General features: G+C 31.9%; 1 protein-coding gene across 3 annotated transcripts; it reads right to left on the bottom strand.

Moving 5' to 3' along the window:
- Nucleotides 1-1,946: 1,946 nt before the first annotated feature.
- Nucleotides 1,947-23,353, bottom strand: Gad1 (glutamate decarboxylase). Of its 3 annotated transcripts, none has more exons than XM_018451405.1 (11): nucleotides 23,144-23,353; nucleotides 20,336-20,424; nucleotides 19,636-19,726; nucleotides 16,657-16,893; nucleotides 9,316-9,632; nucleotides 8,782-9,033; nucleotides 8,051-8,118; nucleotides 4,216-4,294; nucleotides 2,841-2,990; nucleotides 2,496-2,690; nucleotides 1,947-2,364 (listed from the first exon to the last, which is right to left on the bottom strand). In XM_018451405.1, exons 2-11 carry the CDS (start codon nucleotides 20,390-20,392, stop codon nucleotides 2,191-2,193), a joined length of 1,620 nt encoding a protein of 539 aa, XP_018306907.1. In that variant the 5' UTR covers nucleotides 20,393-20,424; nucleotides 23,144-23,353; the 3' UTR covers nucleotides 1,947-2,190. The 3 variants fall into 3 exon arrangements, with proteins under 3 accessions (XP_018306907.1, XP_018306908.1, XP_018306909.1); XM_018451406.1 differs by lacking the exon at nucleotides 23,144-23,353 and adding an exon at nucleotides 21,475-21,520; XM_018451407.1 differs by lacking the exon at nucleotides 20,336-20,424.
- Between the last annotated feature and the right edge of the window lie 3,653 nt (nucleotides 23,354-27,006).

Here is a 27,006-nt window from a genome sequence, read left to right on the forward strand (position 1 = left end):
GTATAATTTCAAATAATGCTCACGAAATAAGAGGAAATGAGTTATTATCAATAAATATCAAAAAATTACAAGATTATACTTTCTTGAGAATTAATATAAGAGAATATTGAAAATGATTGTTGCATCGCACAATTTATTGTGATGTGCAATCATTACTTTCAATAGTGTGTTTGTGACGTTTGAATAATATTACAAATTTCTAACAGAATCGACGAACTAATTATAAAATGACAATCGTTCGCACGAATATTCGAAAAAGCATGTACTTTCATGGGTTTGTGTTTTGTATTCTTAAAATTTCAACACTAAATATATGTTTTGATATATTTATATATTTATACTTTTTTTATATATCTATATTAAATATATTAATACTCTCCTTTCGGTTAGAACTGTTTAACAGTAAATTATAATATACATATATTTTTGTATATGATAGATGAAGTCCATCTTGTAACGTTACTTCCGCAAACAATCGATAAATTATAAACTTCGTCAATATTTCAACAGAATAACGCCCGGTGTTAATTAATAACTTAACCTATTTTCTATAGGAAATAATGTCGTATTTGTGCTATCTATCCCTAACGCTACGGCGATAGAAATTTTCTATTCCGTAGCTATTGGCTGACGATTCGTTGCAAATCGTACAATGGGAACAGAGCAACATTTAAGCTCCGATAGATTAGCCACAGCGCTTACAATTTACATTCTAAACAGATTTTTACACAGTCAGAAAACAGACTTGCTTTCGTTCCAGTGTATTATGGACAAATTGCAGATTCTGATTAAATTATGATAAATATTTTTATTTGAATGCTTGGGAATTTATTTTTTTCAACTTTGATTAATTTTGTATAATTTTTAACAAGCTTGTCAAACAATTTTAGCTACGTAACAATAATTTAATAATTTGAACTATTAAAGATCTCAGAAATATATTTGAGACGTCTAATAATCAATGGGCAAAAAGGAAAACTTAATAAGAGCATAAAACACAGCAAATGGTGTATAGTATCTTCAAATAAACTGTACAAAAATTAATTAACAAATTAAATATATTTAATTTAACATGTTCATAAATATTAAATATTTGCAAGAAGAAAATTCTTTCAGAAATTTAAAGAATCATTTCTAACTTTATACTAAATCTTTCAAAAGTAATTTGATATGTCATGCACAAAAATAGTATACATATTAAAAAGAAGTTTTCGATATGTAAATTTTGAACGACATCATAATCCACGTTTCAAGATGAAAATTTGTATTTAAATGTTTCATTTGGAAAGCAGATGTACACTATTATTGCTTCGATTAATGAATGATCGATAATTTCATCACTTGCATCACTAAATATTATCGCGCATCCAGCAGCAAAAAATATCTGCATAGGTTACGGCCGGAAGCATCTTTAACTTTGTAACTTGACTCATAACTTCGTTTCTTGGATATGCCGTGTATTTCGTTTAAATCTAGAAAACTTATACTCTACGTATATTTTTCGACGTGCAGGTAGCTGCTGCAAACTGGTCGCAGATTAAAGAAGCGTTTAACTACACATCAATCCTTCACTAATATCTTCGCCTTTTCTATTCAATAATGAGCCGAATTAAATTATTCTTTTGATGAACTAATAAACTATGATAATATAAACTATATCGATTCATTTACATTTTATAAAACATGTTATGGAACGATGAATGAATGTTTACGGGTAAATGCGTAATGGAGAATTCACAAGAAATGTTTCCTTGCTCAATCTAATCAAAATTTAAATAGATACTAAATTAATTAGAAATTAATATCTTTACACTATGTGTGAAATGAAGTTTACAAAAAAATTATATTATAATCTTGGTTAATAAATAAAACCTTATTCAAGTAAAATAAATAATTGACGACATTTATTCGTTATTAAAATGTGACGTCATTTTGACGGAAAAATTAGAGAAAATAAAATCAGGGATATTCTCTCCCATCGTAATAATAAAACCGCCTATTTCTTCGTATGCCTTACGTTCATATTGGTGGATTCTAAATTTTGTGACCTGAGTCTCGAATTTATAATTTTTTTAGAACGCGCGAAAAATGCACTCATTGTCAGACAAATCACGGATATGGTGTACCAGTCGGCTAATCGCTGCACATCGTACGATTAATGCCTATATTGCCTATATATGGACAGATTTCTTACAAGTCATGGCCCAATCGATCCATCTCAGTCAAGAGAAAATCGACATCAGCCTCCGTTACAGCGGCACTGGAAATGATGTTCCTGAAGAAGTTGGGCCGTCGATCATCCGGTTGGTAACCAACCATCAGAGTGCCAGCTTGCATCATGCGACCTTTCAGAATTGGACATATCTAGAGAAAGAAGAGAGAAGCATAAATAGTTCTCTTTTATTCTAAAATTTCTCCGGAAGAAAATTTCTAAAATTGAACTTTGTTCGGCTTTATTAAATGTTATACTTTGTATTTAAATTCATCAAACGCACCTCGCCTAAGATTTTTATTCTCTCCGCGGTATGTGGCATGTTTCGTACGCGCGTAGGTAGATACCAAAAACAGACGTTCACTAATTCAGGTTCGAGGATCAAATAATATTTGTCGGGCATTTGTTTAATCCTTCTAACCATGTACTCCGTCAGTTCCATCAGCCGATCCATGTGCTTCTCAAAACCCTCTGTTCCCTAAATAATAAAGTAATAGATTCATTTCCCAGTTTCAATCGCTGTGGAAATGCAGCCTACATGTTGCTGAGAATAATGCCGAGGAGAATGTTGACGTCTAATGAAAAAGCGTAAAATCATCTTTCTGTAACAATGCAATGGATTTTGTACCTTGGCGCGCCATTGCAACCAAAGCTTGAAAATGTCGTTGTGACGCCCGCATTGAATGACCTTATCGCCAGTGTCGTACCTCACGTCGTACAGCTTGTCCGTCATAAACAGATATTCCGCGGACATTTGGTTACAGCTGATCAGTAGCCCCTGTAAAATGGAAACAGCTCTCGCTTTCAAAACAGACGAGAGACGGGTGTCTATAACATTTTTCCGATAACGAAGAGTTTCCGGAATTGTTTTGCATGGTTTACGATTGACAGGTCGCCGGAGGAGGAAGAGGGCGAGTCCGTCTGGGTCGATACGACACTTCAACACATGCGCGTGAGGAGGAATACTCAGGATATTGAATTTACAAAATGGCGGATATGCCGCACCAATGTTGCACTCCATTATTGACCACCATTGTTTTAGACAAGATTATTTTTTAGTTGCTTCACTATTTATGAATGTTCTACGTCACTTAAAGAATTTTATATAACGTTGATTTATGTAATTAACGAATGCAGTACTTTTAAACTAAGGAAAAAATTCTTTAATTCCCATGTTTAAGCATTGTCATTATTGCTTATTGTCTTCTAATGTTGATAAGTAGTAGAGAATAATCATTTAATTATTATAAATATAAAAAAATAAATACTTTCACATACTCGTCTTGTAGATCTGTCATCAATAAATGAAACAACACAATTGTCAATGTTAACAAAGCATCCCTTGGACATCGCGCTTCAACGTCAACGGCAACGCGGTTCGACAAAAGCACGACGCGTTCTCCCCCGGATATCTCGCGGCAGCCGGTGCACGGAATTTTAATATCCGAAGGGGAAGTTCGGAGTTAGCAATAACTGAGTCGCGTGGGGAGATAGACCCTCCCCGATAGCGCGCGCTGTAGACGGACGGCAACATATGTTATCTCTTAGTTTAATTAAATTCCTGTAGTGCCAAGCGCCCCGGCACGTAGGTCTACCCCTTGGAATGCGACTAGTGTTGTCTCGTTGCCCTTACGCAATGCAGGAATTTCAGTGCTCTCGGAAACATGGAAGATTTCTAAAAGTGCGACGTCTTAAACGTGGATGTGCAATGTTACCGTTTATTTGTGCATATTATTATTTTATATATTTATTTCTTAACCCCTCTCGGTCGTGTGAGAATAAAATATTAAAAAAGAAAAAATAAAGTGTCAGAAATCGGAATGATATATAAGTAGCACACACAAACAAGAAAATAGTATTAATAATATTTTTTTGTAGTATTTCCTGTTGAATTAGATTACCGATAATAATCATTTTTAATTTCTGTTGTGTTGTTTAATTTAAAGATTTTTTGTTTTAATGATAATATTATCTAATTAATAACGTCTAATTTCATGACTTACGTCTTCCTTAAAGTGAATACTGGAACATTGAAGCAGAGCTCCCATAAGTTTATGTGGGTTCCATGTCACTGAATCAGCTCTGAAAAATTATACACTGTTGGAATTTCACAAAAATTTCAAATTTTCTTTGATATCTAATTTTTATACTTTTAAAAGATATTTAATTTTTGTACTTTTAAATGTGGAATTTATACGGTAAAAGTAAATTAATGTGTTTATGTTATTCTCCTAAACATTTAAAGTATCATTAGGTTTCTTTGTAAATGTACAAAGTATAATTTTATGCTAAGAAAAACTCACTTCAATTTTATCTCATTAATAGGAAAGATCTCTATGATAACAAAGTGTATCAAATAAGCCGTACATTTTACGAATACAATGCAGAAAATTATTTTTCTTTTGCCTTATCAGTAACCTGTCGAAGCAAGCCTTCGACTAGCTGACTGAAAAAGCCAGCCGACCTCAGCTGGTCGTCAAACTCTTATCCACTCCCACGGGAACCAATAGGGGATAAAATATGAGTTATCTTCCCGCCGTGCCCACGGAAGGGGGTCTATCAATTCGAGAGAAGAGCTATTAATATAGCCACGGGACCGGATTTAACCCCCTGGTCCTCGGAGACCCACTCTGGCGGTAAAAACCTCTAACCCTTCTTAATCCTTGAAAAAGCATTGTGATATGTGAGAATCCACATTCCTCGACCCAAATTTGTGGTTTTGTTTTAGCGATTAGTGGTGCGCAAGATTATTGAAACATAAAAGAATTAAATCTGATGAAAAATATGGTAAATAAAACAAAGTGTTGTGATAAATAGTATTCGTTATAAATATCTATACACGGATAAAATTATGTCGGATTTATGGAAAACTGAAAAGGTACGTGTCATTTTTTTGTAAAACTTTGCTTCAAGTATATAAGTGCGTGCTTTATAATAAATATTTGATACTTGGCAAGTGACATGTTTATCGCGACGCCAGTCCTGCGTGCTGCCTGAATATTCTGTGAATGATACGAGGGTACTCTTGAAGCACCCTTGAAGCGCGATTCGTGTCATTAACAGACGTTGTCCATTATTCACTCGTGTGCATCCTTCTTTATGTTACAGATCGACATATCTATTTGTTTAAGTCAAATAGACCTTTAATTTGTTTAAAACAAATAAAATTTGATCTCTTATGTAATATTTTTTTAATACAAAAATTAACATTAATGTCCATTTTCTATTTTTATTTACCTTTATTTTTTGTTACGATCTGTAGAGAACTAACTTATAATCACTTATATTTTTTTATTGTATATTAAATTTGACAAGCAAAATAAATATTCTACAACATTCTTCATTTTAAATTTGAATAAATATTGATGCAATAAAAAAACTTATATTTAAAAGAAAACATTAATTTAAGCAAGAAAATATTTGTTCGAATTATTTCGTAATTTATCATTTTTTATATTTTAATTATAGTGATAAATTAAAATTAAAATAGCACTTTACACTTTTTACATAAAACTTATTATAAATTTTTTACGAAAATTTAGGAGTATCAATTTAGTAGAAAAGAAGAATTAAATAGAAACTTTTTTCTTCACATAAGACGCACAGGCCTTACTTGAGAAGCGTGTATAAAGCAAGTGATTAATGAGATTCACAGCTGAAACTGGCGCATACGGCGCCCCTCCATTCACTTTTAAATTCATCCAAGGTGCCAACCCCAAAAGCCGCTTGATATATATTACTGGGGATGTTAATTACCCACTCTTAGCGTAATGCACGTATACATATGTGGAAGTTCTATGTTCGCCGATATGGTAGCGCAAAACTTACGCTTCTGACTCAATAATGATCAAAGGAATGCTAATAACATTAGTTAATCTTTATCGGCAAGTATATTCTTTTAATGACAAAGAGAAGATAAGTCTTATGAAAATACAAGTCAAACATTTTCTATAGAAGATATCTCTATGTATAATGATAAGGATTAAATAATAATTAGACTTCCTCAAAAGAGATTAAGAGAAACTAGAAACTTGTAATTAAGAACTCAGAGTTGACTTGAAGAAAGTTGAACAAGTAGTCCGAATTTCTACTCTTAACAAATGGCTACTCCGAACTCTGAACTTCACATATATCCACACAGTCTTCATCGACCTATCTTTTTAAGAGCGATCATTTCAACTTTACCATGAAGGTGAAATCACAGCGTTCTTTCTCGATTTTGTGTAATCTGGGACGTGGATGCGAAGGGAACAGAGGAGGAGGAAAGAGGACCGACCCGGGAACAAGGGAGGCAGTTCTCTTTGTACGAGTTTAATCCGGCATTGTCAAGGCATGGGCTTTTATTTCAGGCTTGCGGAGGAAGGCACGATGATGGCGCCGCGGCGCGTCGATGTAAGAGGAGAATTCTGTTCTGCAAATGTGCTCCAGGGAACTGATCCAGCTGTTGCTCATGCGTCGGATCTTTCTATACGCGCCTTTCGTTTGCCATTTTAATCAAGACTTCCAGGAAGGAAGTTCCCGTCGCAGTACAGTCCACGCAGAAAAATCGCAAACGTTCATCTACGATCGAGATAGCGGAAAAAAATTCATAACTGTGATAGTCTTCAAATAAATTGGAAATATTTGCAGCAAAATATATGTTGAAGAGTTTGTAAAATAAGTATAAAAAATCATTTTAATTATTCAAATTTGTCAATTTAAGAAATATCTATCATTATCAGTATTTATTATTGTATCTTAACGTAGATACAATGTTCTTATCGACATTCTTGAAAGATACTGTGGTATATTCTGATAGATGAATTGCCATCTCTTTCTGTACATAAATCATTCTCTAGAGACTTCTCACACCGATTTTCAGGTCAGGGATTGTCTGAATCGAGGGAGCAGATGCGCCTGGATGCAAATCGTGGATTAATCTCGCCAACCCCATGCATGTCTCGTCCGTACCCCTGACCCCTATCACAGCTCGAAGGGTTCCGTTGAATTCGTGTCCACAGATATACAAGGTGAATCACAAGTTGCGCATTTTCTCGCGGACTTTTTTGTAAATATAATTTGTATTGGATTCTGTTTATTAAAACATTCGGTTGACCAGCGTATTTTTCCACAATTTTTAATATATTATATAATTAATAATAAAAATCTAAAATTTAATTTATGTGAAAAATATATAATCTATTTATAATATAAAAGTATATGTCATAATATTTTCCATTACTTTTGAATACCCCTGTCTAAATTTTCCGTATAATAAAATTATTTCTAATGCAAAAAATTCTCTAATGCAATCTGACGCCAGCCCCTCGTAGCATCCTAATCGCGGTTTATGCGAGCAATACATTACGGGCTGACTGCCTTCGACCATTCTCATGTAAAATCATTTGCAGTGCCTGACGTTCGAATCACAACCATCTTGAAAGGAGCGTATTGATTTTATCCCGTATATGCTATGCGCATCGAGTTTGAGGTGTTTTTTTTAGAAAAGTCCATTATACGTAAGCCCAACTAAGCTCCAATAAACTATAAAGCTCATGGATGGAATCTCCCCTATATCGAACGTATGTGCGCGATATCAGATGCGGAAGTAAATAAAATTGTAAATAACGCAATAAACATTTATAAAATAGATACACAACATTTATAAAAAGACATATGTAGGAAAATAACAATATTTGATTTATAAATATGGTGACAAAATATCTATGATAAATTATCTGTGATAGTTTTAATTAAAAAATTATTAACACAAATTTATGTCTGCTCTTTTTTTTCAACTGTTTGTTAAAATAGAAGATATAAATCAAAATAAATTTTAATGTTAAATTTAGCACTCACCGTTCGATGCCGGTCAATTTCGGATGCCTGTACTTTCTCGACAAAAGTAATCCACCACCCCAAGCCGCCTGGAAAAGAAATAAATGGTTATTTGATGATAGATTAAATACTCGATAATAGAAAAATGATGCGAAAAATTAACATGAAAGACGAAATGTGAGATTTCATTGAGTATTTTTTAATCTGACTTATAGATCCGGTATTTTCTGAATTTTCCCTGTAACGGATATAGTACTGGTGAAACTTCTGCCGCTTCCCACATCTATTATTTAGGTTAAGGTTCTTACTCATTTGGCATTTACAGCTTAAATCGTATTTGAATGGGCTTGATTGCATAAGCACATCTAGTTTGAAACGGTATTGCTTAAGTAGGTTTTCAAAGTTATTCAGTTAAAATGACATCTCTTTTTTATTATTTACTATTTAGTTATTATTAGATAAATTGTATGTAATAGGTTGTTATTTACCATTTAGTTATTATTTAGTTATTATTAGATAGGTTGTGCAAAATTAATTGATAATTAATATATATATTCTTGTATTCATGTCCAATATCTAGAAAAATTTGAAAATAGATATTGCTTTATATTACATTGTATAATTATTAAGATGTCAAACAAACATTTAAAATTATATGTTTTAGAATACAATTATGTACAAATATAAAATAAATATATATTAAATATTATGTACATAATTCATTCTTTTTTCCCCCGAAAAGTGTTACTCACGTCGACATGCAGCCATAGATTGTATTTTTGACAGATATCAGCGATTTCCGGGATCGGATCGAATGCACCAATAACTGTTGTTCCCGCAGTGGCATTCACGAAGAATGGTATGTGACCTTTGGCCTTACGCTCCAGGATTAATTCCTCCAGTTTCGATGGAATAATGCGACCGCGTTCGTCGCTAGGCACCATCACGCAATTATCCGTACCGAGGCCGCAAACGGACGCACATGATTTCACAGAATAATGGCACTGCAGACATTAATAATCCACGCTATTGATAAACTATCAATTTCCTCTTATGAAGACGTATAAAATGTTATTAATCAACATATTTGAAACCTATGTAATTTCGATAGAAATTATGCTAATTTTAACAATTAATAACGATTCTATTATAATTATTCGATTTTTCTGTAGTTCTCATTTTCTGCTAACAATTATTGAAGGCTGAATTTTGTAAAGTATAAGAAAATTTTTGAAGATATGGGAACCGTAAATTACATCATTAAACATTTAAATTCAAACACGAACCTGATCGGACGTAAACATAACTAGCTGTCCTCCAATAGCAGAGAGTCCTTTTTCTTTATAGTACGGGAACATCTTATGCCTGGCCGCAAGAAAGGCGTAAAGGTTGCTAATAGATCCTCCTGGTGCGAGAATAGAGTCACCGCCGTTCCAGCCTATAAGCTCGCGCATTTTTTGTAGAACAACATGTTCCATTAGAATGAATACAGGAGCGATTTCGTAGGTAAACATATTTGTGTTTGCTGTCGCAGTTAACCACTCGCCAGCCATGGACACTAAATCGAGACCGCATGATAGTTGATTGAAGAAATGTGGATGTCCTAAAATCAAGAGGAAAGGATTCCCTCAGAGAAAAATTGCAGTCCGATTTCATTTGATTGAAATTTCACTAAAGTGCGTATCCATGTCGAAAATTATGCAAATGTGTGTGACGAAAAATTAATTACTACTTTACCAATCAATCATTCTGCCGATCGTGACTACAGTGATTGTTGACAAGTGGTTCTTAATAGCAAAGTAATTAATAATTTTGACATGGCACGTGTCCGAGTGTTATTGTATTACACGCGACCTTGTAATTTCGAGTAAGTTAAAGGCATGCAAGAGGAAAGGCGGCAAGAGAGAGATTTAAGCTCTTCCCGAGTACGTTGTCATCCGCTTGGCTGAACATCGCGCGAGGATCAGGCCTAATGCTTCTATTCGATGAGAGCCTAGCCTTCTGATGCAACTAGGGGAGCGAGTACTTTATTTTCTCTCTCTTTCTGACATAAATGCCTAGACATTTCAGCCTTCTAATCCGCTATTTGCATTCCGCGTTAAACTCATTTAGTTTAAATCAATACCTATTTACAAAATATTCATAAAAAGAAAAAAATACGAAGAAGCTATAAACAAGGGAGAGGAAAATGATTGATCGAAATTTAAGAAAAACATTTTCTCGTATTTTCTTCCATATTTCATCCGGAAACAATCAATGGAACTCAGGCATCACATAAAAGAACCCTACGAATACTATCACCTTTTTTAGGATAGCGTAAATCCCTTGATCCTTGAAATATGATGGATTCACTTCGTCGAATATCCGGTATCGAAAAACTTTGACCCTTGTGTGCTCGATAATCTTATGCTTTATCTCACACATGTTGATATATGAGAGGCGTTGTACAAAACATTAAACTTAAATATCTCAAATTTATATATATATTGTAAAATTATTTTAAATATTATTTTAAATATATATTAGATAGCATTGATCTAAGAAACAGAAATTTTTAACACCGGTAATAGTATTTTAAGTTTATGAGAAATATTAAATAAACGCGTTATTTGTTTATTTGATATTTGATTTGTCTATTTGATATCACACTTTAATTTTCTGATTTTAAGCAATGATTGACGCATGGCATCACGAACTACGGACATTGCCCTTCATTGATGGCAACAGCCTGGGATTCGACGCGTGGTAAAGTCGAACCGACGTTAAAGGCCTAGTAGGATAATCTCCAATTCTTGTCGGAGGATTCTTTTCACGAACGCGGATCACGTATTTCTATTAAAGGAATTCCATTAATGGAAAACGATTATGCATAAAATAATATGAATATTACTCAAAAAAGATTAACACAACTATAAATCGAAATGAATGATATTCCTCTTATTATATATGCTTTATAATCTGCTATAGGAGAAGGTGGTACAATTATGAACAGGGTACAATTCTGAACGAAATAAGGTTTAAATTCAATTTTCGAAGTTCAAGTTTAATTTTTTCCTGTTTGGTGCTCTTCAATATCCTTCACATAATGAGAGAGAATTTATTAAACTTAAACTTCGAAAACTAGATCCAAATTTTGTTTCGCGTTCAGAATTGTACCATATTTGAAATAATACCACTTATTCTATACTTTTTATAATCTCTATAATACTAACAATTTATGTTACTTCTGCTCTGAAAATTTATATCGATTGCAAACACCTGATAGAATTTACTTTCTCATCCATCTTGAAAGAAGTTTCGACTGCTTCAATAATCTTTGTAAATAGCTACATAGACCATCATCGATTGAAGCACATATCAACGGTTTGACACGAAATCGCCTCAGACACGATATCAGATGGTGGTATTTGCCGTTTGTCGTACTGTTATTCGCAATTATCTCGGTCCGTGGATCGTGGCACGCGTCCGGTCGAGGGGTCTGCGAGAAGACGATCTTCTCTCTTCTTCCCGTCTGGCAGGAGCGACAGAATAGCGTCCTGGCCAAGGGTGGAACAGTATTCGATGGTCCGAAGCGCCCGCATTTTGCGCGTCACACGCGTCGCTGCTCGACTAGATTGTTTGCAGAGGCTCTCAAACGACTGTACGCGTATACCGTTCAGGAAAAACAAACACGTACGACCAACTGGTGCAAGATAAGCCGCTTTGCATTATGTAGATTTGTGTCGCGAATTCAGGATTGTGTGAAGTTCTCTCTAGCATCTTCTTTTAGAAACTACATTAAATTAACTACTCTCATCTCATATTATTAGCTATTTTCATTTCTTATTTATATTATATAATTTCTACGTAATTTTTGAGTATGGACGAATAAGAATGATGATGAAACAAAGATATAATCTTGAACGAGAGAGAAATAAATTAATTTCATTCAAAATAAGATTTCAATCTTTGTTTCATCATCATTAATCAGTTGATCATAAATCAGTTGATTTACAATATAAATTTAAAAAGGCTACATTTGGTTATTTTATTTTTTTTTTGCAATGCATATGTTTGTGCATTTAACTAAATGTTTAACATTGGCTGTGTATCTATAGATTTCGATTTTCTGTTGCAATACAATAAACGATTTGTCTCAACTGCGGTTGATTCTTCGTAGCGATTATGCTGTCCAGGGAATCATTTTCCGACTAATTTGCTCCTGCCCTCGTATAGTCGAGAAAAAGAGAGAACGCAAGGAGAACCTGCTTTGAGCAGACTGTGGTGATATATTATAGGGCTCAGGATTTGTATGGAGCGAAGTGTGTAACTCGGGCTTAACATTAATGTTGCGCAATCAATCATATTGCTCATAAGGAAGGTAACATTGTGCTTGGCATTGCTGTTACATTATGTAGCATATTATAAAATATTTTGCAAAATATTGTATTGTAATATACTTCTTTTACGTCTTTTGTTCATATTGTGAAAAATTAAATAACTTTCATTTTACTATTGAAACATATAAATGTTTCTATGAAAGATAAGAACTTGCTCTGTAAGTTATTTTACGTTTTGAGAAAAATGTATCATAATTATGTTATTATTAATTATATAAAGATAAATTTTATAAAATTATTTCTTTCCAATCGGATAACTTATAGGAAATCAGGTGTAATATCCTTTTATTCTGCCAATGGGAACGAATACGGATTGCGTATTTTAAATGCTTACGTTTGATCTTTTTCAACAAAAACCATCATCGTCCGAATAGCTCCCATGTGATACGGCGTTTTTCACATTCCGTGACGAACCGATTTGTGCATTCCACGACGAACTATCGATATCAATTTAAATTCCTCCGCTGCAGCTCGATGCTGCCGTGCAAAAGCTTCGCGAAATACCGCTACCCCTATATCGCGTTGTACCCTCTGCAGCTGGGTTTCGCCCCTATTTACTGTTTCCCCTCTATCCTACTAAGGAAAAATCATGTAGAAATGGCTCTTAATTACACCAATCCTGTTGAAATTCGCCACTCCGATAGTGCCACGTGCAAACTTATGTTAGCAATAACGTTGGTATTTTCATGTCATAGCTATAATACTAGAAAAAAAATTTTAACAATTCTATTTTGAATCATAGTTACGTAAGAAAATTAAATCTATTAATTATTTTTTAAGTTATTTCTTGTATTATTGTATCACTTGTGACTTTATGTTACAATTTTATAATTGTTTCATTCCACAAGCAATTGTAATCTGTGAATAAAAGAAAGATCATCCAATTCGATACTGTTGTATATTATACATAACAATAAAAATACAGATGATAGAAATGAATTACGCGAAGTGTCCTACAAATAATATTCGGTATGTATGTATGTTATGTGACCTAGAAAAAGTTACATTCAAGCCGATAACCTTCAGCTTCTTTTCAAGCAACTGGAATTTCGATGTCATCGATTTCTAGAGCTTATACAAGTTTTGTGTGTGAATTGTAGTATACGGAACATACGTTTTGTTGAATTCTGTTACGACACTTTATCAATAAATATGTGATTTGAATATATTTATACATCAAGATACGAATTATAAAAATTTTATTAATCAATCACGAATTGATTAGAGATATTGCCATTTACAATTTTGTAATTGATAAAAATACCTTCTAATATACACTGTTCATATTGTTTAAATACTTTGAATTAATTTATATATTATAAATTTTTATTTTTCTGTATTATATTTTTTTATTTCAGAATGGCATTAGAAACTACTGTCATCGCAAATACATTTTTATCCTTATAAAGGGTTACGCTTACAATAGCTACGAAATCGAAAAAAATGAACTCTTTCGTGAATTCTTTTTTTAAGAGATGTATGTCTAGTTTTGTATATAAAAATTAGTGTGAGAATTAGTTTGAAAGAGCCTTTCTTGACAAAGTCTTCATATTTTTAATGCAAAAATATTAATTTATAACAAAGTTATAATACATATATAGAAAACTATTTTTCAAAAAGCATTTTGTGAGCTGTACTGCTCGGAACCAGATCATTAGAAATAAAAAATTCAAAAAGATTTCATTAATATATGAGTTTATCTAATCTTTAAACGATCAATATTTTGATAAATTGAATTCCGACAAAATTCAAAGTTAAGATACCGATTTTCATTTAAAAATCAAATTTTTTAATCCATAAAATAAAAAATACACAAAAAATAATTTTGAGAAAAACTCGTTCAAAGTTTCAAGTGCAATCTATATTAAAAATTTTTCAACTTACATAGTTATCTATTCCAGGATCATATAGCACATTATATACTTTTAAAAATGTAGTTTTTGAAAAATCGGTTTTTTTCAAAATTTCTGACTAGGCGTAATCCCTTGATGTTTGTTAAAATATCTAGATATTGTTTTATCAATCGTACTATTATTGTCCATATCTATTAACAGATTTGATTTCATAAACCATCATTCTCGACACCGTATTGTTATCAACACCTTTCAACATATTTTTGATATCTGTCCTTCCAAAAGAACGACTTCCACATCGATATATATCAGTTGATATTCTTCATTACTAGAATAGTTTTCTATAGGCAAGTATAGATCTCCCTCTCCCACTCTTCCAAACCTGATAAGCGAAGGGTTCCCGAATCTTGTGGTATATAATCTAATAACAAGTTTTTGTCGGCACGTATCGTGCACGCGCCCTTCGATAACAGGGGGATGATCACGCGGCCCTCGCTTCCTTTTACATGGGCTGCGGACAAACTGGATTCCTGGCTAAGTTTAGTTAGGTCTGTTCTATTGTGCATTACCATCCATTCAAGCTGGTAATCGAATCCTACCGAGATAGCGAACTTTCGCACGCTGAGAGATTCGCGGTTGACTTTTGGTATTCCATCCAGCCTCTATATTGCTATTCAGTCGCATTGATAGATCGACGTTATTAAAATAAAATTCTATAAGCTAAAAGAACGACGTTCATTTATATTGGATGCATTTATCTCGCTGTTCGTGTTTTATTAAAGTGAATTTAGTTTTACTTAAAGAGCCCGAAGAATAATTTATTTTGTATCCTGTAATGTTTGTGATAAGAGATTTGCGAAATTGACGAGAAAATTCAAACAAAAAGGATTAAAAAGAATTACATTCTCATACAAAGACAATAAATAATATAATGTATAAAAAAATATTAAATTATATGTACTTTCTTAATTTGCTGTTTTATATATTTATTAAAATGTTATTAAAATATTCGTGTGACAAAATCTAATTGATCATTAAATATTAAAAAAAGAAAGTTTTACTTTACATAAATATACATATAAAATAAATTTTTTAACTAACTTGTATATTTTAAAAAGAAACTTATGCAGAAATGTAAAAATAACGAAGTAAAAATATACAAAGCAGCTTTTTCTAGAGGCTGTTATATTATTTCCAATAATACGAGATGTGACATAAAAGAGGTGGCACGGAAATATCTGTTCTATAGTTATCGCGTGCGTCTATGTCCATTTATTATAAACGACGTCAGTGTGTCTATATTTCGAGGGTTGGCCGATAGCTGTCGAGTTTCATTGGCAGTGTCTGTCGCTACCTTATCTTCACCCCTGCGAGCGCGTATGCTAAATTGAATATGAAATTATGTGGCTTATCGCCCTAAGGGATAGGAACGTGCGATAGCACGGCGTTAAAATGCTACTCTTGGGATGCTTGCACTTTTTGCAATATTTTTTGGTCCACTATCTCAACGCTATGCATTTCGCATTTAGGGTTGACATGAATTTGAATAATTTTGACGCATAAATATTTTTAATGTAAAAGTAAAAAGTAAGTCTATTTTTTTACTTTTACGATAAAATAAAAATGAATTCCACATTTTCTGTTATTTCTAAAATGTCTAAAATTATGCGGAATTAAATAATCGAAAAAGTTTCTTTGCGTGCGTATGAAATAATTTTGAAAGCTATAGAAATATAAAAAATAGAAAGGCTCTTTAATAATAAAAATCGGCGACGGACGAATGACTGTTTGATATGTAAATATTTACATATCTGCAAGTATGTCTGTTTTTCTGTAACGTCGCTGAATGTTTCAGTCTCCGAAACACTTCAAGACATTTTGATAAGAATAAAAATCTTTCTACAAACACATACATGGAATGACTATAGTATATATTCTATATTATATGTATAACAGAATTATAACAAACTTGAATTTGCAAAGTAATTCAAAATTGTTCATTTTTATGATATTGATATTTATTCATTCTCAAAAATTCAAACTTTTATTCTGTTATTTTTTTCCAAAAAAGTTAGTTATATAATATATATATAATTAAATTTTTTAATAATTGTATGACGGGTGTTCTCTTTAGAGTATATACATCCCGCTAATTTACTTTTTATATAAAGACTTTAATATTAATTAAGATAGTAAAGCAATTTATAATAAATACATTTACATGTCTATAATCTAGTTTCTATTAGTTTATTTTTTACTTGAAAAGATTTAAATGTTGTTTATTACATTTTAAGATTACATACACTTGCAATCATTTATTTACAACAGCCGACTCACTCACAGACATGACTTGTTCTAATATGAAAAAAAATAGAAATAGTTCGAATATTCTTACCGGTCTTCACTTGATACTTCAAAGTTGTGGAACAATCCAGTAAGAGTTGTTGGAGAGTCAATCCGGTGTCAGGAATTTCTAAATCGAGCAGACGCATCATGTCGGCAGGATGATGAAAGTCGAGGATCTTCGCATTTCTATCATTCGTTGATTTGACGAAGTCCAACAGGATGTCCACTACTTTCATCAAGAACTCTCTAGTCGCCGGATAACCTTCTGCATTATGTGGCAGAATGTCTGTGAACAAAATAAAAAATTGCAAGCGCGATTTCTTTGTCTCGTCCATTTGTTAAATAACGATTTTATGATAATCATCAATAAAAAAAAACATGTAATGAGCGACACAATCATGCATGCATAGAATTTATTGAAATACCATTAATGAACTTTCGAACAAATTATATATTATTATATAATATTGTTGTATAATATATTTTATTATCAAATTTAATCTTTACCATTTTTAGAAATAAAGTAGAATAATATCTGTGTAATGATTCAAATGCAATACAATGCAATAACTACGATAACTCTCTAATTGTTGGGATCAAGTGAAATCTCTTCTAGCATAGCAATTAATACCGCACTGACAAAACTCCTTTCGGCTGTCATTGTTCAACCTACCATCTTTGATAGTATGGCATCCTTGAAGACAACGCGTGATTAGAATGATTTCACCTCATCAAACAATTGAAAGTATAGACCTATATTGACACACTCTCACTTGTTTGGTGGGATGACACCATCTTATGCATATTTTTCTTCTCTCTTCTCCTCTGTTTACAGCGAACCTGTCTGATATTTTGACACTATGTTTGTCTATTAATACAATAGCATGCAATTTATTGCGCCATCATGCACGATACAAATTATTTCAATAAATATAATTTTCAATATAAGCTTTATTTAATTAATATCAGAAATTCTAAAAGTTATCTTTATACTCTAAATTAAATTATCTTTATACTAAACTTACTTAATTTACTATTAAACTTACAAAATTATTAATAAAGTTATAAATAAAATTATATTAATATTCAAATGTGTGGTTTTTTAATTTTACATGCGCGCGCGCTATTTAAAATATCCAAATTATTTTCACAATTGCGAGCAAAGTATGATGATATTACAATGTTCCGTAATAATACATATGTATATATGTGTATGCTAGCTGGATCATTGAATCATACAGATTCAATGAAGACAGAACAAAGTCGTTGCAACATTTCAATGCGCTCGTGGTAAATCCTCGGTAAATTGAACTGTCCTATCGTAGCGTAACCATAAAGTATCCCATGAAGTGAACCATCCCCTCGTTTTCCCATTGCATTAAAGTGATCCCATGGATAAACAGCCGAGCTGTACCATGAGACTTTGCTTTTAAATTATTATTTAGCATTTTAAGATGGTAAGATACAAATGAGATTTTTTAACAAAATATACAATTATATTTTTATTTTCATATCTTTTAATATTATAAAAACATATTGAATTTCATTATTTAAAAATATATATTAATAACATTATGTGATAAAGATGTCAGAATTTTGCAAGTTTATACGTTATGCTTCATTAGCTTAATATAAATAATAATTTTATTAAATCTTTGAACATATAATAAAAATTAATTTAAGCTCGAGTTAATATTCGAGAGAAAATATTTTCTAAAAATAAAAATTTCAAAAGACAGTTTTCTCGACTATTTTTCTTGACCAGTACAATTTTTTGTGAAAAGTTTCGCTCTTCGATCGAGAAGAGTATTTTTTCAATCGTGATCATAAGGATGCTGAATAAAAGCCGACTAAAGAAAGAAGGGCGAAAACTTATGGTGAATTGCCCTGAGCCTATGGTTAGACAAGGAAAATCCCCGGCTTCCAGCGGTCGGATTCAACTAATCCAGCTCCATCAATCTAATGTCTAAAGACCTCCGCCTTTTTCTCAAGGTTTATAGCACTTTTCGAGATACAAATAAGCCCGTAACAGTCGCTCAAGATTTCATTACGTTATAAGCATCTAATTGGTGTCTATTCTATTTACTAATTAATATTTTTCGTTAGAACATGTAATATGCTGTATATAATACGCTGTATGTTCGAATATGTAACAAATATGGATAGTTTTAAATGCGATAATTTTACTCGTATTCTAATCCTATACGTGATATTTTATTGATTTTCTCAAATGTATCGCTCGGAGTCGATATATCTATCGTGTGTATAGTTATTTGGTACCAGATGTGTCTAGACCCTCGCGTTTCGACTTTAATCAAAGTGCCTTCTGAGGGTAGTTACATGTGGCAATTAGTCACGCCGATTTATAAGCCGGATTACGACCTTAATTTATATGTAATACTGCAGATTTCGCGTTACGACGTAATTCGTTTACGTTCGTAAATGAAATTCTCGTTTTCGCGCGAGATTTACGATCGTTAATTGTTTAATATAAAAATTATTCTTCGAAGCAAAAATCCATTGAAATATTCACAGTTCTACAAGAGGCACGCGCGTGTCGTTATCGGTCACTAACACTTCCCGAACGACGAGGATAACAAACCCTTCCGTCTCCCTGTGGCGTGTAATCTGTCCTCAGCCACTCGGCACCTACCAACCTCTTTAGAATAATTCTAAATCCTCTATTATTATGCACCCTTCCGACCGACAGGCCTTACGAAATTAGGACAATATTGTGACTCTTGGATTTTGCTCTCAAAAAGCCAAACCTGCACTTGCGTAACGTAGAATGTATTGATGTAATTTGCTCTTTTTTATTTTATATATCAATTTTGAATGCCAAATAATGCTGATGAAATATTACAATTATTATTATTATTATTACAATTGTAGTTTAACATATAAGTGAGAAGCGGCAATTCATGCACCACATATTTATTAGTTGTCCGCGAGATATTTATCTTTTTATCAAAATCATGCAGTACTCTAACAGATATTAACTAAAAACGCTCTTATAATTGTTACTTACCCGAATACTTTAAGTTGCAATGCTCTTTAGAGAGCGAATAAGTATTTTCGGAACTCATTAGTCTGGTAGGTGAATGCGTTCGTGCGAAGTTCTGAAATCCAAAGTAACAATATTCTTTTTATGATACACTTTGCACACATACGTAATTTTTAATTTAATTGGATTAATTTCTAACAAATATTAAAAGTAAATTTTTATTAATCAGAATATTTATTAATCAACTCAATTTAAATTAAAAAATCACTTATATAAATAAACCATATTAATTGTTATAAATATCGGCAATCGTGTGCTGGAAACTAAGAAATTAACACGGTTAACCTAAAAATCCCTAGTTATAGTTACGATTGAAATCAGAGAGATAGACATTGTCGACAATTCCACCAACACTATGCCCGTCGACCGGTATGCAATATATACAATTCATTCATTGACATATAAATATTGGAGGTATATAACTTCCGTGTACTATTGTGAAAAGTGTCGGTTTGTGTTGTACAATTTGAATATAAGATGTATTCGAAAGATGAGTGGAATCTGAAGAATTATTCCTTTGTAAATTTCAATTGATTTCACCGATCAAACATAAAAAAAAAGAATATAATTATAATAAAATAAAGATATTTGATAAAGAAATTATCGATGTCGATCTCACTAAATGAACAGACGTAATGAATGACGTGCAATGTGGATGCCTTACATATAAGTATTCCTTGATCGCTGTGATTTTAGTGCCGATCATTTGCACATTGTCCATGTCTCTGCTTGTGTCCCTCGCCTCAACAGTTCCTACAACAATCAACAATAGATTTCGCTTCAGTCACGACGTACTGCGGCGTCGAGTCTTCGGCGAGTTTCAGCGTGATTGCGAAATTGTTAAGCGAAAATTGTCGTGGTAACCACGATAGGCTGAGCGACCGAAGAAACATGGACAGAGAGCAGGTTGTGGACTTTTTTAATTAATTCCTAGAACACAAAGCTTTAGCATTTTCATGATCATATCTAAAAATATATTGTAAATTCCATGCTAACCGATCCATATTTATTCTTTTCTCAACGAAACATGTGTTTTCGAAGTAAAAGCAGTAACGTTTATAGCTTAAGATTGAGTCTTTGAAATCACACATAAAAAATATATAAAGAAATAGACTATTATAGTTAGAAAATTTAAATAATAGATAATTTAAATAAAAGATTAACAAGAGAAAAGAAGAATTATACTAATATGTAAACAATTATAAAAAATGAAAGATGGAATTGTTGTATAAATAAAGAATAAAGTTAATAGAAAATATAAAAAAAATAAAAAATGATAAAATAAAATAATATAGTATTAGCATAAAAATAACTTATACGCGTAACATCTAATATGCGATTGCATAAAAACATGTACATAAGATAAACTAAAAATTCCTTGAATATGCTAAAAATCGTACTTTTATTGTCTATGGAAGTAAATTTTAGAAGAAAATAACGAAAAAAATTTTAATAAGTAAGAATGCGATAATGAAAAAGCACAGATCAATCATACTCAATCATGTGCTATCGCAGATAAAAGACAAAAGAAGTCGAACTTATAATAATGTATAATATACATATATAAAGTCGTGAGGTGTATAGAATTGAACAGAGCAAAGAACGGATGAAATTTAGTTTATCATTGGCTACGTTCAGCAGAAAAAGCAACTTTACAACTGCTGTAAAACTTAATGTAACTGGTTCTTGTTCTTATTTTCTTACGGATCCATATGTATGAACCAATCATATTAAAGACTTATAACAATTGCAAAGCTGCTTTATTTTATGAACACAATCATTAACTATTATAAAAATATGTACCTAATCGTAGAGTGAGTGAACTCAGACTATAAATCGCTCTTTGTGTTCTAAGTTTAACTTAAAAGGTAGCCTTCTTGAATTTCTCAAGCAATCAGAGATCGCTTTGCTCTCTGAATCAATAGAGCGGTCCTGGAAGCATGAAAAATAAGCTGAAAAAAATCCGAAAGAGATCCACCAATTCCTTTATATAACATTAAAACATGCACTAGAAGAAAATGTAAAAAAGAGATTAGAATGTTTATGAAACATGCATGATTAATGAATGTATTGAAAGAAAGAATGTATGATATTAAATACTAAAATAGATTATAATCATTTATTTGTTTGTATCAGTACATAGATGCAGTTTTAATTTTAAAGTAAAGAAAAACACGCGTGTACAATTTATATTAAGTTTTCGGATAGTTTAAGAAACAGATAAACCTTTTTTTTTGTTAACAAGTGGTGTTTTGACAATTTTTTAAAAATCATTAGCAATATTATTGCGCGTATGTGTATATGTGTGTTTTAGTAATATTATTTTTATTTCACATTTTAATTTCTTCTTCAGTTTTCACGTGAGTATCCGTTTTTTAAAGAATCATGTGTGTGTGTGTGTTGTGTTCTTAATATTATTTTTTATTTTGCACTTTAATTGTTTCTATAGTTTCTTTTTTTCTGACAATTCAGCGGATACGATTTAGTTTTAAATTTTCAAAATTTAAGAGTTTTATAAAGCGAAATAGTAAATGATATATCTTTGCACAGAAAAAAAATGTTTCTGGTTTACAGCTAATTCTGATTAGTTGAAATTGCATTAGTTACTGTAGTTATGAATTTGCTAATACATACAAAGGATTTGCTGCTGTAGCTAATATAAGGACGTAATAGCAAAATATGCATGTCTGTTACAGATCGATTTATTTAACAATATTAAGTTAGTTGTCACAGTTATCGGATATGTCCGTGTAAAAGAAAATTGTCTCTACCACAGTTAAATATGGTTTGCTGAAACTGTACTTGCTACCAAATTATCTGTTACACAGAAAACGTTTGCTGCAATAATCAATACATCGATATAATAGCAAAATACTAGTCTGTTAGAATGATAATATTTAGGCCTCACAGCTAATGGAAATTAGACCTCGCAGATACGACGTTAGATGTCCATATAATGCTACTGAATTTAACTGCCATACCTAATTTTTAGCTGTGGCAGCTAATCTTTTTTTTCCGTGTGCATATAGAAAAAAGATTATTATGATAAGTATTTGAAAAAGTAATTTATCTTTACGCGCGCGTATATAAATGTCAAACTTTTTGCAACTTCTATTTATTAATTTCTTTGTTTATTATTTAAAAAATCTCTTTTATTAACAGTCATTATTATATTATTATACATCAAAATTATTATACACATTCAAATTTTATTTTATTGTTAGCTGACTAATTTGCTTTGATTCTAATGATTTTGTTAAATATACCTACATACTGTACGAACTTTTTCCAATTCTATATCTTGTAATTTTATAAATCTCATTATAATTTTTTTTAAACACACAAAATAATACATTATCAAGTCAAACATTCCTCAGTAATTTTATAACACACATTACAATTTTATACAAAAAGTTGCAAAATAGTAAGAAGAAATGATTTATTTACTAGAGTACAACCTTCATCTACTCACCTAATCCTGCCTCTTTCTTCGCCGGATCTTCTATGCGGCCAGATGGCTTAACTTATGGTCTCAGCGGAGGCTAGATTTTGCCCCGGAACAAAGATTTAGGGGTGAAATGCCGACAGAGTAGCAAAGCGACGACGGGCTTCAGGGTGGTTTCCAACGGACTGCTTCGTGCCGAAAACGCCTGGACGACTCTCGAGCTTCGGCCTGACTCGGCCTGCCTCGAGCCTGCCTGACCCAGTTTCATCTCGCGCAACCTACGCAGCCACCCTCCCCAATCTGGGGTGCTTTTACGTAGGCGTGGCCGTATCCAGACGACTGGTGGGAGTTGAAGGGTAAAACATAGTGGTGGATATCAGGGCGTGTCGCCATTTCACCAATCCCGGAGCGAACATTACTTTTGACGTCAGAGGGAAGAAGAGAGTAAAGGAAAGCAAGTATGCCAATTTTTCTTTTTATTTGTTTTTTTTTATGTTCCCAGGAACCTTTTTGTTTATCCTAGTCGCGTGTGGTTTCCGTGACAGAACTATCCGTTACCATACTTTTGTGTATTATTCAATTCACCTAAGGTCATTGAGGCGAAAAAGGGCTTAGCAAACAAGAATCTTAGGATCTCCCTACCACTGATCAAAGATGGAGGTAGATTGACGTTCAAGATGATTCTGAGAGATGATATGTCTATAAACTTCCAAGACATGCATATTTCAACGGATATATGACAGTTATGTCATATACCCTTTACGTCGTCGCACTCAAAGATGCTCGATAAAATGTTAAATGTACAAAACGTAGAGAATTATCAGTTTTAAATAATGTTGCAATTTTTAGCTCGTTTATAATCTTATAATAAAATTATATTCAAGCTATGAAACTCATTTTATTGTTTTATAAAATCATAGTACTACTTGCAGCTTTTTAAAAAATAATAAAAGAGGATAATTATAAGAAGAAAAAAAAACTAAAAGAAATAATATTATTAAATAATATAAAATAATATTATTAGAGAAACAGTTATCGTTTATTCTTCAATCTTTCAAAATTTTTTGTCAGCTAGAAATTAAATAAAATCAAACATCAATAAACAGATCACTTTATAATTCTCTTATAGACTAAATCTCTCTCTAAAATAATCAACGTGTCATCGATTTACCAATCAGAAGACAATGTTGAAATGTTAAGTTTATATCTCCAAGTACATCTAGAACAGAAACGGAACGCTCATTAGGGCTACCATAGAAGAATCTAATTGCTGATGGTCCGATTTCTTCCGCAGAAAATGTCGCGACGCCTGCGTCGTCTTCCGTTGTCAACGGGGGTGGATCGGGGCTGAAGAACGTGAACAGGTAGCAAACAGGGACAACGTTACTAGAAGAGGAAGAAACGATTATGGTTACACCGGCGGGGAGTGGAAAGGACAAAATGGACGGCAACCAATAGAACGCTGGGACAAAATGGCCGTCTGTGAATTTAATCAATACCGTCCTTCGTTGTAGGTGGAGGACAGGACGAGACCCAGAAAGGGCCAGGATCGTAACTAGTATACCACGCGTACTTTTCTTATTGACATCAGTATATTTTGCGTTTCATGTAGGCGTATAAATCTTCTATGTGGGCACAACCTATGTAACGTAACCCATGAGAATTTACTATTCTTGCAATACCGTGTCAATGTTTCACGTTACAATGAACAAATCGAAATCAGGATTTGTACGAGTATCAAAACATATTTTTATATATATATTTTATATTTATATATAATATTTTTCTATTAAAGAATATGTATTATAAAATGTATGAAAAATCCCATACATACAGTTATCACCAAAACTGTGAAATTTTATATTAATATTTTAATTCGATTATCTTGTAATAATTGCATTTTTTGTATCTAATTAATTATTCTTTTCTTTTGAAATAATAATATGATGTGAATATATCGATTATATGCCGATAAAACACGTATTGCCGCTAAATGTAATTATTCCAAATATGATAAGTAAATTATGTGACATAATTAAATTATCGCACGCCCCGAATTAATTCCAATAATAATTTCATTCCATTAATCCTTATAATTTATTAAAATAATATTGTTCAATCTTTTAAGTTCTTTAACGAACAAATACTTCAATTAAAATCTAATACGTTTGATCTGACTGATTATGTTATCAACTGAGATTGTGTAATGCTTATAATATTAATCTTACTGAACCATAACATTATCGTTATTGAATCGGATTTCAATTAAACAGTCATGTGTATGAATTCCTATAGCTGTAGTGGAAGACAGTAGTTATGTTCTGAGACAATGTCGCTGTTCACAAGCTCGGTTGTCATGACGTATCAACAAGAAGGAGCATTATCATCGCTTGAAAAGCTTTAGCATGAAGTTTCTACAAGCAGCAACTATCAACTCGAGGTGACTGTTTTAAAGAGGGGATCCAAGTTGTTACACGCACACACGCGCACACACACACACACACACACACACACACACACACACATATACACCATGGCTGGCAGGGAAAGGAGTAGGTCGCCGATTTAATGGAACCACGCAGTCGGACAGCATCGATCCCACATCCACCTTTCGTCCTTAAAAGAGAGCAACTCAGCCACGAAATGCTCTGACAATCTTTCCATTCTTCATCTCTTGAGAAACTTAGATCGAATTGACATTCCGTGTAACGTTCGGAAAAGGATTTATCTAAACATATTATACCATTAAAAATTTGTTAACATTAATTTACTGGGATATCTCTATCTCGTTTTCTTTCATCTCTTCTGTAGAACAATATTAAATTTAACATATTTTCTTAAACATTTCATAGTACATTTTGATAGGTATTTTTATTGGGTTTTTAGAAAGTTCCAATACCTTCGATAATTAATCATTGGCGATTTCTATAGAATTTATTTCCTGTCAAAAGTTAAATTATTATGTTGTAATTAGTAACTGTTTGTGCTACTTTTTGCAATTATTTCACATGTGAATTTCATGATGCACAACACATGTTTGTACGCGCATTTAATTTTACAATTAATTTATTCGCAAATTTATTACGACATCGTCAAACATAAGAATTTATGTAAATGCATTAAATATAAAAGGTAAAAAATAAAATAATGAACTGGAAACATTATAAAATAAAATCTTTTATAAGATATAATATTGTTTAAAATCTTTTAATTGGGCACATACAATCTTTTTTCTCAGTTACTTCTTACTAAAAAATTTACGTTACTTGATTTATCTGAAAAAAAAAAAAAGAAGTTAAACGGGCAAGTGGAAGTCATGTTTAATTTATTTAATTCAGATGTAAAAACTGTCTACTTTTAATAATTTATCTATTCTCGATTTATTATTCTTATGTTCCCGTAAAAATCAATATATGACAATATATAAATTTTTACGACACTATATCGCTATATTTTATTGATAATAGAATATATGTTTTCCTGTGCATTTAAAAAGCATAATTCGTCGTTTACTTCATTAAATACTTATTTTTATTATTTGGTAAAATATTTATATCTCTGTATTTATATCTCTGTAAAAATATTTATATTTTGCTCTTAAAGCTACAATTTTAATTACTTTACATTTTACCTATTAAGTTATGTAAATTTTTAAATTCAGCAGCTTTAAAAAATTAAAATATTAAACAGATGTAATTTTTTATTTATTTTCGAAATTTAATCTATATAGTTACACAATTTAAAATTTAAAAAACTAAAAAAAATCATAATAGTAAAATCAGAATAATAAATCATATAATTTATTATATGATATAATAATAAATAATTTAGAAGTAATGAAAATTATGACTTACGAAATTATAAAACTTTTTTAATGTTTGTTCTGTGGT

The sequence above is a fragment of the Mycetomoellerius zeteki genome, unplaced genomic scaffold (assembly GCF_001594055.1).
Source record: "Mycetomoellerius zeteki isolate Tzet28-1 unplaced genomic scaffold, Tzet1.0 scaffold310, whole genome shotgun sequence".
Classification (NCBI taxonomy): domain Eukaryota; kingdom Metazoa; phylum Arthropoda; class Insecta; order Hymenoptera; family Formicidae; genus Mycetomoellerius; species Mycetomoellerius zeteki.

Coding starts and splice junctions, on each gene's coding strand:
- Gad1 (XM_018451405.1), bottom strand. CDS start 20,392: ATGGACAATGTGCAAATGATCGGCACTAAAATCACAGCGATCAAGGAA. Junction 9,633..16,656: donor GAAGTATCAAGTGAAGACCG/GTAAGAATATTC, acceptor TCTTGATTTTAG/GACATCCACATTTCTTCAAT. Junction 8,119..8,781: donor ATCTATGGCTGCATGTCGAC/GTGAGTAACACT, acceptor TTTCTTTTCCAG/GCGGCTTGGGGTGGTGGATT.